Here is a 15,799-nt window from a genome sequence, read left to right as displayed (position 1 = left end):
TCTAAAGAAATCAGTTTGTAGTATAGGATAAACCCCAGAGACTGATCTAAGGAAATTGTATTCTCAATTTTCAAGGATATGCTGAAATACTACCTACATCATCTTTCACCTATACAAAGCTATCTGCACATAGTAGCAGCCTCCCATAAGGCACATTACAGAAGGCTAGCATGCTTATGGAGTGAGAGCAAGTCCACAGTTACTGGCCAGTTTCCAGATGACCAATAACAGGGAACAAAACAAGGCCTTTGAAAATAATAATAATGATGATAATAATAATAATCAGATAAACCATCTGAGCCCCCAGAACAATGGTATTAAGGCAAGATCAGGCAGCAAAGGAATACTTGCGCATAGTGCTAGTTATGTCTCTTCAACACTGAACTTCAAAAGGTCTCTTTAGCCCACTGACAACCATCAAAAAGTAAATTGTAGCAGAAATTAGAAGTTACAGCAGGAGAAAGAAAAAAAAAAAAAAAAAAAAAAAAGCCACAAGCAGGGAGGCAGGGCTGTGGGAAGGATGTAATGGTAATTACATAGTAATTTAAATTTTATACTTTTTTTACACTAAAAATTTTGCACTACATTTTTACACTTTTTCAATGGATTTGGTGGGAAAGGAGTTGAGAACAAGAAAGGTGGAGGTGGGAAATGACATAAAGATTAGTATGCTCTGGCATCACTTCAGAAAACATTGTCAAATATATTAGCCTTTGTGAGGTGGAATTTCAGATATCCTATACTTTCTTATAAAAAGGGAAGAGCACAATTTAACAAAATAGACACTACTCAATGTCCACTCACAAAGCCAATGATATTAAAAAAAAAAAAAATCATAATCAACTTCTCCCACCTGTCCTCCAGTTTACAACATTTAGAAGTTTAAGTGTAATGCAAATCCTGTAGTATAAATATACTACCTTAATATTGCTTTAGACAAGATGTCAGGAAGTAATTGCTCATCTACTCAGAAAAAAAAAAATGTATATATATATGGAAATGTAATGATTAATCTAATACAGCTGTTCAAATCTGGCAAGCATGTGCAACCTGAATCTCATTCAGCCTTCTGACAGGAGTAAGGATTCATCTCCACTGTAAGCAACCAGAACCACTGTTTCAAACAATGGAAACTCCACAAGCCCTTAAAAATAGACCTCTGAACTGCACTGTACCACTGTACTTGTTTCTGATGAGTTTTGGTGATAGACCATGGGAATAACTTAAGGTACCTACCAAAAAAAGTCAATGTATTCTGAAAAAAAAAAAAAAAAAAAAAAAAAAAAGAACTATAGTATTTTAATCTGCAGGATGATACACGTGAATGCAACTCTCTTCCTCTTCCCCCTCCATAAGAGAATACTGTTACTTTCTGTGATGCTTTCTTGTTGCCATGGCATCCTTTCTATTGTAGGTCTTTTCACCCTCATGCTATTTCCCCAGTTGGCATTCAACCTGTGGGCATCTTCCTTCCAGTTCAAAAGCTTATAAATATTTGTTTCTTTTTGAAACAACACATTTCACCTGTGCATACAAGGTGCATTGTTCTGCACCTCAGAGAGTTAGGTTTCAGCTAGAATGCAGAACACTGTAAGCACATAAGGACTGAGGTTGTACTTGGACCGTAAGCAGTTCATCCAAAATCTTTGTCTGCATTAGTCCAGTACCTAGCACTGGGATACCTGATCACCAGAAAAGAGACCATCAAGCACTCTAATAACTATCACTCTTTTCTTCAACTTTACTACCCAATTTATTCTCTCAATTTCCATGTATATCTCTCCAAGATGTTCATTTTCCTGAGACGCAATCCATGCTGTGGCATGCATCCCCATCAAGATGTCTGTCCATCCACCTCAGAGACTGTTTGTACATTCCGCCGGGCTGACTGAAGGCAGAAACACCACCAAGGAAGACACCTTCTCAAGATGAAACCTCCGGTTCCCTAGAGAGCGTCGTTAGTCTATCTGCCTGCAAGTACTGTGCCTGAGAGCGCAGCCGCTCCCCTCCCAGCGTGAGGAAAGCAGCCACAAGTCTCCAGCCGCTACTTTGCGGCCCCGCCGGGAGCCGCCGCTGCTCTCCCAGGAGATGCGCTCCGCGTTGCACTTAGGAAAACACCCTCCGCTCACACACAGAAAAAGAAACAAAAAAAGAAAAAGAAAAAAAAAAAAAAAGCGGGGGTGGGGCGGGGAGGAAAGGGGTTGCAAAACAGGAGAGTTTTGCCTGTCATAACTACAAAGTCGCAAGGAAAGTGAGATTTTTCGGAGGAGAGGCAACAGGTTTGCTAACACCGCCCCCACCCCGCCACCAGGGGAAGCACCCTGCTTCACGAGGGGCCCCGTCCCCCATCCCGATTCCGTCCCCGACCTGGGTCGCGGGCACTCACCGGCGGCGCGGGCGCGGAGTTTCCGCTGCGTTTGGCGGAGCCTCGCCGTGAGCTCAGCCGCCGCCAGGACTCCGCCAGCCGTCCGCGACCGCTGCCGCGACCGCTGCCACTACTGCCACCGCCGCCCGCCGCCCCCTCGGCGGCACAGCCCCGTTCTGCCGCTCCGGGGCTCCGCCGTCTCTGCCCCATGGCCCGCGGCGGCGTCCCCTCTCCGCTCGGCTCGGCTCGGCTCCGCGCAGCCCTTATCTTTAGCGATGCTGTCGAGACGCGGCGGGGGGGCGGCGGGGCGGGCCGGGGCGGAGCGGCGCCGCCCGCCCCCCGTGGCCGCGGGACCGCTCGGGGGGAGCCTCGGGGCTCGGGGCGGCGGCAGCCCCCCGGGGATGGAGCGAGGCGGGGGGGGACGGCGAGAGGGGGGCACCCGCCCCTGGGGCTTCTGGAGGAGCGCGGTGTGAGCGCAGGCGATTAGAGCTCGTCGTACCCCACGGTGAAATGAGAGTTAATTGAGGGTCGAGTAGCTATACTCGATTTTGTCGCGACATGTGACATGTTACGCCCGTTCACTTCTACGTCTGGGTCTTGCCAAAATCTTACCAGGAGACTTCTCTTCATTAGTCTACGTTAACTGAACTAGACTAGTGGCTTTTCAGCAATAAATCATGTTCCTTTTTAAAATCGGGTAGCCCTTACCGATGTGCGAGTTCCCCAAAGCCCATCATTTTTCTCTCTTGTTCACACTAAGGAGGGTGGAAACACGAAGTCAGCAGCAAAAGGCAGCGTGGTACCTGTTGATAGGGTGCACCTTCTGGTGGTCTGGTTTTCTTTCTTAAATATAACAAGGAGCCTCTCTGGAATAAATGCCCTCTCTGCCAAAATTGCAAGGGTCCTGGGGTCAGTATGCCGTAGATGATGTTTTAGGAATGTGCATATCGGGTTCATCTATTCTACCTGCTGATCACAGGGCACCGGTGATGTGCTGTGGGGAAAAGGTGCCTCTCCTTTGCCGTCTGAGATCACTGCTAATACTTCTCCGTGAGGTGAGAGGACGCTCAAGTCCCCACGGCTGAACTAAGATAGCTAGTAAGCATGTTAGAGTACAAGCTCAGACGTTAAAAGGTAAAGCATTACAAGGTAAATATTTCTTCTTGTGCAACACAGTCATGCTAAAACCATAAAAAAAAAAAAAAAAAAAAAAAAAAAAGAGAGAGAGAGAGAGAAAAGGGAAAACAACAATAAACTAGATAGATATTCTGTTATTCAAGGATCATTAAAATACACTGAGTGTTTTGCAGTCACTAAACCATTGACTTGCACTTTTGATTTATCTCTACAAGAATTTCTTAGAAGAATGCTTTACTGAAAAAGTCAGATGTATGCAGCTCTCTTCAGAAGCTGGACATTCTGTTTTTCTATCTTAAAAAGACAACATTATAAAACACAATATTATTCTAGTTACAGCCACAGTACTTTAAACGATATATGAAAGGATATATCTTCCTCACAGTGTATCTACTGCTGTAATAGTAATCAAGAAAGAAAAGGCAGAGTTTCCAAAGAATGTGTTAAATCCTCTGCTAAATAAAGGTTTGAAGCAAATAACTAAGGATTTTGTTATGTCATCAGGTAGTCTAATTCCTTTTACTCCTCTAATTAGATTCCAGTCTGATTGTTTACCTCCCATTCAGTGGGGATACACATGATCCGGAGGGTCTTTTCCTTCCAACACCTGTAACTATAGCAAATCACTTCATTTGGTTGAACTATTCTCTTGACTGCTTTTAGCTTCATTTATTCTGTACTGAGGCACATCAGTACTAGGTCAACATTGCTGAGTTAATCAATTAGTTTTATCATTTTTATTAACATCTACAGACCAACTCTTCTGGTATCTCCTCTATCTGCTAGTCATAGTATTAAATTTCCCAAAGCAGTGTTTTTCTTTAATTATGCATTAGAGGAATCTAACGATTTTCAAATCCCATAAAAATTTGTAAGTGACTTTGTTGGGTTTTGGTATTGTTTTTTGTTTGTTTGTTTGTTGTTGTTGTTGTTTTAAATTGTTTGTTTTGTTTTGTTTTTCTTTAACCAAATTAAATAACACCCAGAGACTACTAAAGAGTTTTTCTTGGGGTAGTGGGGAATCTCTAAAAGAATTCACGGCCAGGATACAAAAATGCTTGTGTTACTGACTTATCAATAGACTTTGACTCTGCAGCTGGAAGATGAAGTCTGCTTCCTTCACCTGTTTTGTTACACAGTGCATACTACTTATTCAGCTCACATAACCATGTAAAATACAACAGAAAAGCAAACAAGAATTCTTATTTAAAATGGCAAAGCTAAATGGCTACAGATTTCAAAGTAAAACAGAACAAAAATCACAGTCAAGAAGAATCTAAGTTCCTGTAAGTCTAATACACAACAGAGGCCATCAGAAGGTCAAATTTTGTGAAAAGATGTTCACATGTTAATAGACGTGAACCTGTTTTATTTTCAGATGTAAAGGCTGAGCTTTCAGCACAGAAAACGGGCTTCATTTTCTTTATTTAAGCCTGTAAGAACCAGACCATCCTAGTGCTAGTTGTGTTTTGTATAAACCATCATAACAATAAGTTTCTACTTGTTATGTTGTCTGACAGATCTTACTGTAACATGTATGTTACTGTAACATGATGCACCACACGATTGGTTTTTATCACTGACATTATGTACACCATATGTTTATTCCTCCTAAGCTTGTAAGCATTGCTGTTGTGGCTATAGTCACCCATACCATCTGCCTGGCTAGCAAGGTAGCATTTTCGTCTTGAGCAGAGAAGGACATAACTGCATGTTATGTATACTGTAGTCTAACATCTTTATTTTAGCATTTTTCATTCCACCTATGTTTCTTATTCACAGTGGTTTAAAAGTACTTACAAATATTTATCAACAAGTACAAACAAATATGTCATTAGGTGTTGACAGGGCTTTATTTGCATGGTTTAAATCATAGAATCAGTTAGGTTGGAAAAGACTTCAAAGTTCGAGTCCAGCTAAGGAGTTGGACTCAATGATTCTTGTGGGTCCCTTCCAACTCAGGATATTTTATGATTCTATGATCATCTAGTCCAGCATTTAACCTAGTCCTGGAGAAGAGCCTGATCCCCACCTCACTATATCCTCCTTTAAAGTAACTGTAGAGAATGATAAGGTCTCCCCTGAGCCTCCTTTTCACAAGGCTAAACAACCCCAGCTCCCTCAGCTGTTCCTCACAAGACTTGTTTTCTAGACCCTTCACCAGCTTCATTGCCCTTTTTTGGACGGACTGCAGCACTTCCATTCTTATAGTGAGAGGTTTGAAACTGAACACAATATTCAAGGTGCAGCCTCACCAGAGTGGAATACAGGGGAACAATCACTTCCCTGGTCCCTCTGGCCATGCTATTTCTGATACAAGCCAGGAAGTAGCCAAGTTGGCCTTCTTGGCTACTTGAGCATGCTGCTGGCTCATATTCAGCCAGCTATTGACCAATACCACCAGGTCCCTTTCCAGCAGCTTTATAGCCATTCTTCCCCCATCCTGTAGTGTAACATAGGGTTGTTGTGCCCCAAGTGTAGGACCTGGCACTCAGCCTTGTTAAACCTCATACAATTGGCCTTGGCTCACCACCACAGCCTATACAGATCCCTCTGCAGACACTTCTACTCTCAAGTAGATCAATACTTGCACCCAAATTGGTGTTTGCAAAATTACTGAAGGTGCACTCTATTGCCTCATCCAGATCATTGATAAAGATATTGAAGTCGTCCTAGTACTGAACCCGAGGGGACTCCACTAGTGACCAGGCTCCAGCTGTATTTAACTCCATTCACCACAACTCTTTGGGCCCAGCCACCCCGAAAGCTTTTTAACCAATTAAAAGTAAACCAGTCCAGGCCTTGAGCAGCCAGCTTCTTCAGGAGAATGCTGCAGGAAACTGTGTTAAAAACTTTATTGAAGTCTAGCTGGAACATATACACAAACTTTTCCTCATCCACTGAGCATGATGTCATCTTGTTATATAAAGAGTTCAGGTTTATCAAGCAGGATCTGCCTTTCATAAGCCCATGCTGACTGGGCCTGATCACCTGGTTGCTCTGTAGATGCTGCATGATAATCTGCTCGGTGAGTTTCCCTGGCACCAAGGTCTACTGACAGGCCTAGAGTTTCCCAAATCCTCCTTCCAGCCCTTCTTGTAGATGGGTGACACATTTGCTAGCTGCCAGTTGACTGGGACCTCCCCCGACAGCCAGGACTGCTGATAAATGATGGAAAGCAGCTTGTTGAGCACTTCCACCAACTCCTTCAGAACCCTTGGCTGGATCCCATCTGATCCCATAGACCTGTGCACACCTAAGTGGAGTAGCAGGTTGTTAACCAATCCCTCTTGGATAGAGAGGGCTTCATTCTGCTTCCTGTCCCTATCCAGCAACTCAAGGAGCTGAGTATCTGGAGAACTGATTTTGCTGCTAATGGCTGAGACAAAGAAGGCATTAAGAACCTCACTATTTTCCTCATCTCTTGTCAGCGTTTCCCCACACATCCAGTAAAGGAGGGAGATTCTTCTTAGTCCTCCTTACCTTGTTTATGCATATGAGTTTATAAAAACATTTTTTATCGTCTTTAGCAGCAATAGAAAAATTGAGTTCTAGCTGGGCTTTGGCTCTTATAATTTTCTGTCTTCACAGCCTCATGACATCTTTACAGTCCTCCCGAGTGGCCTGTCCCTCCTTCCAAAGGTTATAAACTCTCTTTCTTCCTGAGCTCTACCCAGACCTCGCTGTTCAGCCAGGCCAGTTTTCTTCTGCCCTGGTTCATCTGTTGGCATGTGGGGATTGCCTGATCCTGTGCATTTAGGATTTCCTTCTTGAAGAGTGACTAGCCTTCCTGGCCTCCTTTGCCCTTCAGGACTGCCTGCCCAGGGACTCTGTCAAACAGTCTTCTTAACAGGCTGAAGTCTGTGCTCAGGAAGTCCAGGGAGGCAGCTGTTCTCCAGCTACTCAGCCCCCTGAGCTGTTAGCTAACCCCATTCTTTACTTTTCCAAGATATATTTTCCAAATATTTTAGCTTAGCAGAGTTCAAGACCCACAGAGCTGTTTGGTTTGAACTATGCAGAGGCTTGGAAGCAGTCACTCAGGGTCTGTGAAATACTTTCATTTCATCTTGCATTAGTAAGACAGCAGTTATAATTTCAGCTGGAAGAGACCACTGGGGTTCAAGTGATCCAATGCTCTGCTTAAAGCAGGTCCACTGAGATCAGCTTGCTCAGCGATTTTTCCAGTGGGATACTGAAAAAAAATAATAAAATAAAATAAATAAAGCTTTCACAGTTTCTCTGTAAATTTTTTTCAGTGTTTATCAGCCACTTAGTGAAACATCTAATTGAAAATTCTCATGTTCACATTTTGGTCTGTTGTTTTTTCTCATTTCATCAAACACCTTCAAGGATAGCCTGGCTTCATCTTCTCTATACTATCATATTTAATAGATGGAGGCAACAGTTAAGCCTTTGCAAAGCCTCTGTCCTTAAGGATGAAGAAATATATTTTCTCGATATCTTTTCAAAGACAAAGTGGATAAAACTTTCTACAGACAGCTACAAGTAGCCTCACATTCTCAGACCTTGGTCCTCACAGAAAGCTTCAACCACTCTAATATCTGCTGGAGGAACAACACAGCAGGGTATATGCAATCCAGGAAGTTCCTGGAGAATATCAATGACAACTTCCTCATCCTCATGAGGATAAATGCTCTGCTGCACCTCATACTTAAAAAAAAAAAAAAGTACATGGGTGTTCTGGTGTACAAAACATTTGATAATGAGCCATCATTGTGCACTTGCAGTCCTGCATCCTAGGCCTCATCAACAGAGGAGTGGACAACATATGGAGGGAGATGATTGTCCCTCTCTACTCTGCTATTATGAGGCCCCAGCTGGAGTGCTGTATCCAGGTCTGGAGCCCCAGAACAAGAAGGATGTGGGGCTGTTAGATTGGATCCACAGGAGGGCCACAAAGGTGATGGAACACTGATCCTGGGAAGACAGGATGAGAAAGCTGGTAATGTTCAGCCTGGAGAAAAGAAGACTCTAGGGAGAAGTCACTGCAGCTTTTTGATACTCAAAGGGGGCTTATGAAAAAGGTGGAGAGCAACTTTTTGTCCAGACAGCTAATGACAGGACAAGGGGTGTCGTGGTTTAACCCAGCCGGCAGCTAAACACCACGCAGCCATTCGCTCACCCTCCCCCCTCCCTCTCTGGGACGGGGGAGAGAAATGGAAAGTGAAGCCTGTGAGTTGAGATAAAGGCAGTTTAATAAGACAGGAGAATAATAATAATAATAATAATAATAATAATAATAATAATAATAATAATAATAATAATAATAATAATAATAATAATAATAATAATAATAACAATAATAACAATAATAATAATAATAATAATAATAATACAATGGTGATAATAGTACTACTACTAATAATGTGTACAGACAAGTGATGCACAATGCAATTGCTCACCACCCGCTGACCGATGCCCAGCCTAACCCCGAGCAGTCCGGCCCCCTCCCCCAGCTAGCCACCCCTATATATTGTTTAGCATGACGTCAGATGGTATGGAATACCCCTTTGGCTAGTTTGGGTCACCTGTCCTGGGTCTGTCCCCTCCCAGCTCTTACTGCACCCCCAGCCTGCCTGTTGGCAGGACAGAGCAAGAAGCTGAGATGTCCTTGGTTCAGTATAAGCACTGCTCTGCAACAATTAAAACATCAGGGTGTTATCAGCACTCTTCTCATCCTAAGCCAAAATATAGCATTCCACCAGCTACTAGGAAGAAAATTAACTCTGTTCTAACTGAAACCAGGACAAGGGGGAATAGTTTTAAACTAAAAGAGAGGAGATTAAGATTAGAGGTTAGGAAGAAATTCTTCACTGTGAGTGTGTTGAGACACTAGAACAGGTTGCCCAGAGAAATTGTGGATGTTCCATCCCTAGGTGCTCAAGGACAGGTTGGATGAGGTCATCTCCTTTCATTGGGTGACTGCACTGCAGCAGGGTTGGAACTAGATGATCTTTAAGGTCCCTTCCATTCTGTAATTCTGTGATATGAATCCTTTGCTACAGTGACCATGTGATGGAAATGTTCAGAATTCTGAGGAGAAGAAACAGAACAAAAAGCTAGATCACCACTCTAGACATCAGTCTTTTCAGGAACTTGCTTGAAAGAATCCCATGGTTTCTTTCAATCCAAGTTTCTGGATAGGAGAGGCCAAGAAAGCTGTTTTAAGAGTCACCTCCTCCAAGCTCAAGACCAGTCCTTCCTACCAGACAGGAGGTCATTCAAAAATGCCAGGAAACCTGAGTAAATGAACAGTGAGCTACTGGTAAAACTAAAAGATAAAAGGGAGTATACAGAAGATGGAAGCAGAGGCAGGTCGCCTAGGAGGAATATAGAGACACTGTCCAAGCTTGCAAAGCCAATGCCCAAACAGAGTTGCATCTGACCAGGAACATCATGATCAAAGACCAGAGAGTAAAGGTCCTGTGGATATTTCATACCTGTGATGTCAGATCTTAAAAAAAAATATATTAACGTTCAATAAAATTATAAATGATAAACAACCATGAACACTATGTAAATACATACAATTCTTTGGTGTGTTTTAATGTCCGCTTCCTGCTACAGAAGAATCAATTTGTAGTTTGTGCATGTTTTAGGCAGAACCAGACTGCCATCACAGCAGTATGGTGTTGTCAGAGGACTGAGAGCCTTCTTCATGACTGTCATCTTTTCAAGTCTATCATTGCTATGATGTTGTAGGGTATAGGCAACCATGTTTTGGGACAGGGTATTTGAAAGTATTTCTGATTTTGCTCCAGGTTCATAAGAGAAAAGATCATGCTGTAGCTTTTGCTGCATGCTTGTAATTCAGGCAGAGGATGGGGAAATGGAATTTGTCTGTATGTTATCCTGGGAGCTGCACATATCGGAGTTTCTCATCTCATCATGCCTGCATTTAGGTCATCTTGCTTACCTCATGAAAGCCATTGAGGAGCAAGAGGTCCTACAGAGCAAGCTCTTCCCTTTATCTTCTCTGATGGAAAAACAGGCTGCAGAGAGCAGGGGCCAGAGGATGTAAATATAGCTAACATAGCTGCAGATTGTGGTGCCACTGTAGAAATAGCATCCTAGGTATATGTTGATGGAAGTAGAAATTGGAAAGAGACTAATATTGTGAGAGAGGAGAAGCAGGCTTTTCTCAGTGGATGACAAATCCCTCAACTGGACTGATGCTAATAGCAAAAAAAAAAAAAAAAAAAAAAAAAGTTTGGTTCCTTCATTTATGCTCAGCACCCTACACTTGGAAGGCACGTGTAACTAATTCTTCTATATTTGTGTATGGATTATGGAAGCAACTGTGAAAAGACACTAACTTTTTGAAGATGTGAGAGGATTTTACTCTTTCACTAGAACATAGCATTTCTATGCCTTAATACTTAAACTATTATACACAGTCATTGGAAATAATTTGGATATTCTGTTGTGTTTACCATAGTATGTAATGAGTATTTTTCAACTACTACAGCAACATCAATAATGCCACATAACAAATAAAAGCTTGGAAGTTGATGTTATTCATCATCAGACATAATGAGCGCATTACCTAGGATTTTGCATACATGTTCAAGTATTTTGTTCTCCCTCATAGTCATTTTTGTAGATCCCTCTAAAAACTAACTACAAGATAAATTATTATCATTATTATTTACAATTATTGTCAGAGACATGTGGGGAATAGTTTAATGGAAAAATCTTGGTTGAACTAAAATGCACTGGAGATTAGTAATTAAAATGCTTGGTGACATTCATAATTTTACAAGTGAAGAAAACTCTTCACTTGCTTTTTTTTCTGTCTCTTGGTGTAGACATACAGAAGATATCAATAATGTATAGCAGTCTATAGGAGTGAAGCAGTGCCCAAGGTAATGGCATGCTCAACCCACTGGACACACAGTTTACAGGAGCTGACAGAATGCACATTTGGGTGCTGAGAGAGTTGGCTGATGTGTTCGAGGGCAGTGTTACATTGACATTTCATTGCAATCAGGGGAGGTTCTACATGACTGGGAATAAAAAAAAAAAAAAGAAAAGAGAAAGAGAGAGAGAGAGAGAGAGACAGGTCAGTCTAACTTCAGTGTCTGGGAAAGTTATGGTGCAAATACTTCTGAAAACAATTTCCAGGAAGACAATTACGAGTAGACAGCATACTTTTAACACAGAGAAACCATGACTCACTAGCCTGGTTTCCTTTAGTAAGGAGATGACTGATTCTGAGTACAAGGGAAGAGCAGTGGACATTGCTGATTATAGACAATACCTAGCTTGGTTACAGAAAGGTCTTTTATATAGTCTTCCACAGTACCCTTATAGGCAAACCAATAGACTGGATTGATGAATTACAAAATGGGTGGGAAACTGCCAAATCACTAGTCTTAAAGGATTATGATCTGCAGCATATATCCAACAGGCAGCTGGTTACTAGTAGCATCTCTCAAAGATCGATGATGTCAGTACTGTTTAATTTCTTTAATCAGATAGATGGATCCTGCCCTCTGCAAGTTCACAGTTTATATCAAGTTGGGGGAAAGTAGTATGTTCCTGAGGGCAAGCAACAGGACTGTTATTCAGAGAGTTATCTTACATTGCAAGTACGTCAGAAGTATGAAATATGCACAGGGCCTTCATTCTCAGGCCTTTGATCATGTTTTCACAACTACCTTAAGCTCCACAAAATTATGCAACTATGTCATAAACTCTGCCAACTCTGTGAAAAGACGTAAACAAAGATTACATGTTTTCTTTGATTAACTTTTCATAGAAGTAATCACTTCAAGGGTATTACACAATTAAAAGTGGGAAGAAAGGTTGTCTATGAATTGTTTTGTGTTTTTTTAAGTGTGGGTCATAATATAAAAACACAAATTTTCAAAGGCAAAATTTCTCTGCCAAGCTTCTTTTTTGCTTTTTAGGAAAAAAAAAAAAAAAAAAAAAAAAAAAGGAACAAACAATTCTTCATAATGTTTTCTTCTTCCAAAAAACTAAGTACCAATAATAATAACTATCCAAGATCAGATGTGAATTATTAAATTCTTTTAAAATGGGATTGTGTGTATTATAATTATTTTTTTTTAAGTATCTGCTGCTGAGTGGGTCAAACATCTGCTTTCTATCAACTGCACCATGGAAGGTTTTTTCATTATCTAGTTTATAGTATTTTAATTAAGAAAGTTGTGTAAACTTAGAACAAGGAGCCTTTTCCAGAAACTAGGAATGGTTGCTGATTATCGTGTGATTGCTTACAAAATACTTGGTTTTACAACAAGAACACCTTCTGAGGTAAGACTATTCTGACTATTTACTATTCTGAGGTAGAAGTCCAAAACAACACAATTTTGATTTTGGAAGAAAAAGAGTGACTAGTTTTAATTGCTTTCATAACAAGTGAAAGAAACTCATTTAAAATTCATACTCTGGCAAGGCTACCACAATGTATGAAATATTAGATTTCAGGTAATAAAGATGTCTCTGTGTATAATATCCACAGAACTTTTCTACACATCAGCACTCTCTGGGTTTCTGGGTTTTGATAAAACCTTTTACATTAAATAGTGTTCATATTCCTGCTCCTATTGGGGAAGGGGGCGGGGGGGGGGGTGAATACTCTGACAGTACAAACAGGCTTCTTATTACAAATAAATAAATAAATAAACTAAAAATTAGATTAAACTGTGTTCTTTCATTTCATTTACTGAATCATTAGAAAATTAACTTTAAATCCTTATGATTTAAAGAATTAGAATCCTTAGTTGTCATCACAGGACCTAAGCCTTTGACAGTGGAATAAAGAGAAAAGAGCTGTTGGCAATTTTTGACTGAAAAACAGAGTTTAAGTGACCTCCCACATTTCACAACAACGTTACAACAGAACCAGGTGTTCTTTACCTGTCTCATGTCCCTGATCATTTTTATCCTCAGATTATTTAAATAAGGGAACACTACAAATAGTTAGGTTGTGTGGTTGTTGTTGTTTTTGTTTGTTTTCTCCCCTCTGGCTCATGCTGAAAGGGGAAAGAACAGCATTAAAAAAAAAAAAAAAAAAAAAAAGGGGCAATTAATAACATCTCTTTTTAAAATATGCCTGGACACCTCATTAAAGTATGACAGGACAAACAAAGGCATGATTGTTTCAGTTTCTTAGAAGCCCTTAGTATAGTGTTTATTCAAGCTGAACTCCCACTACAGAGGAAAGTTGTTCTGAGCACAGACTGCAAGGATCAAACTTTCAGCTTTTAAGTCTTAATTATGCTCGGTTTTACTCTCTCCCATCTGTTCACGTCAAAAGGTCACAGTCTCCACTAAAACATTGTCAGAAATATTTGTAATACCTTAGTGAGCAGACAGCATGAACAAATATTATACAATACTTTTGCTAAGTCTGTAGTTCATCCTATGCAAAAAAAATAAAATAAAATAAAAAAATCAGAACAAAATAAAGAATTGCTCAAATTGGTATTTAGTCTCTTTTTTTTTTTTTCCCTGAATTGTTAAACTGAATATTCATTTCAAGACACATTTAACACTTAGTAATACAGCATAAATAGAACATTTGATGACACAACATATTTGTGCTTAATGAAACATGCCTATAACACAACAAGACGACAGATATTAAATACTTTGTAAAGCTTCTTAATAGAGAAGGCACATATGCTCATTTTACCTTCAGAAGAGCCCTGGCAGTTGAATAAATGTGAAGGCTTGAAAGCAACTTTCTTCTTGGGACCCATGCTCTGGGACACAAAATATTAATTGCTCTAGAAACACTCTGTGGCACTCTCACAATATTCATGCTTTTGTTAAAAATATGCACCTGTCAATTAACAGAGACAAAACAGAAGTTATGAAGACCTGGTTACAAGTATCGACTAAGCACCCTGCTACTTAGGCCATGCCAAACTGCATACAGCCATCAATGTCTTTTCTTAGAGAGAGAGAGGAGAAAGAAAAAAAAAAAAAAAAGGAAGAGTCAATTGATTCAAAAAATCTCTTAATCTGAGAACTACAATTTATCTTTACACAATTTTATTAAATCACTTTTTGACAATCTAACAGGAATGAAAACCCTAGCCTTAAACTACAAGGCTAATACAAGTCCCCAGTATTTAATCTAAGTAAGGCAAAATGATAATGAGATTATTAGTCTCAAGACTATCACATGACATTAAAAGCTTAGGTCAGTATTTAATTTATTTTATTTTTTCCAGTATATGAATTTATGATTGCTTATTGTTCACTGAAAAAGAGGTATGCTAGCTTACCATACACCAAATGAAAATAACTTCTGCATTTGTCAGGAGTAGGTTTCATCTTACTGCTACATAATTCATTTTAATGAGTCCTTCTCAATTAAAAAAATATTGAAAACTAAGATGTTCCTGTGCAAATTTACCTTAGTTTGTTTTTACAACTCATTATTGTAATTATATATTAGTAAATGTATGCAAAGTTTTGGGACATATTAACCTTAGACAAGTAATAACACTAGACTACATCCTGTGACAGTTTAATATTGTTGAAGTAATATTAATTTAAATTGCAAGCAAGGGATCTTTGGTTGTATGGATGACTGTCAGGCATAAAACACTAAAACACCAAGGGCAACAGAAGGGATGCCAAGGTTAATTCAGTGAGATCAGAGAAAAAAGTCCTTGCTCTGATTTTGCAGCTTTGTTTCCCCATTACATTACTAGTTCCCAAACTCATAAGTAATTTGCTGGCCTAGAACAGTTCTGTATACTGGAATACACTTTTTTATTTATCTAAGGAAAGAGTAGAGACATCCAGTGCAAACATTCTGGAAAAGTTGATAAATCTATACCATGCATTTTTTTTTCTTTTTTTTTTTTTTTCTAAAAGAGAATAATTCCTTGTGAGAGACAACATACTGTCCTTTTCCATAGAACACCTCCATACTCTGAAAGACCCCAAGCTTGAATGACTTCTATGTATATCAGAGAGAGAACTGGTTTGTCTCACATATTTAAATATTAATTCCCCTTTCTATATAAGGTCAAGTAGAAATGGCAGTGACCCCAGAATTGCTTCATCTGGTTACCATGCATCTTTCCTTGCAGAAGAGGAGCCTTGAAGATCAATATTGAACTGGTCTAGGCAGCACTACTAATTACATTTAGTTAAGAGGAATTTTGTGCTTGTTGAGTCTAATTTTTATTTCTGACACCTGGCAGATTGGAGCTAAATAATTTATGTATTATTCATATATGTAAAGACTCTGACTTTTATTAAGTTCAATATCATAATGTTTTGTTTCAT

General features: G+C 39.9%; 1 protein-coding gene across 1 annotated transcript in view; it reads right to left on the bottom strand.

Moving 5' to 3' along the window:
* Positions 1-2,575, bottom strand: part of TRPM3 (transient receptor potential cation channel subfamily M member 3) — a gene marked incomplete at both ends in the record, with an annotated part of 350,930 nt that extends 348,355 nt beyond the window's left edge. The window contains one exon of the mRNA XM_084305567.1: positions 2,387-2,575. Within this exon, the coding sequence (XP_084161693.1) occupies positions 2,387-2,575 (189 nt within the window). The remainder of the gene's footprint in view (positions 1-2,386) is intronic.
* Between the last annotated feature and the right edge of the window lie 13,224 nt (positions 2,576-15,799).

Source organism: Netta rufina, assembly GCF_964035555.1.
Source record: "Netta rufina genome assembly, chromosome: Z".
Lineage (NCBI taxonomy): Eukaryota > Metazoa > Chordata > Aves > Anseriformes > Anatidae > Netta > Netta rufina.
Note: the sequence above shows the minus strand (reverse complement) of the source record. Positions and strands in the feature narration are given on the sequence as shown.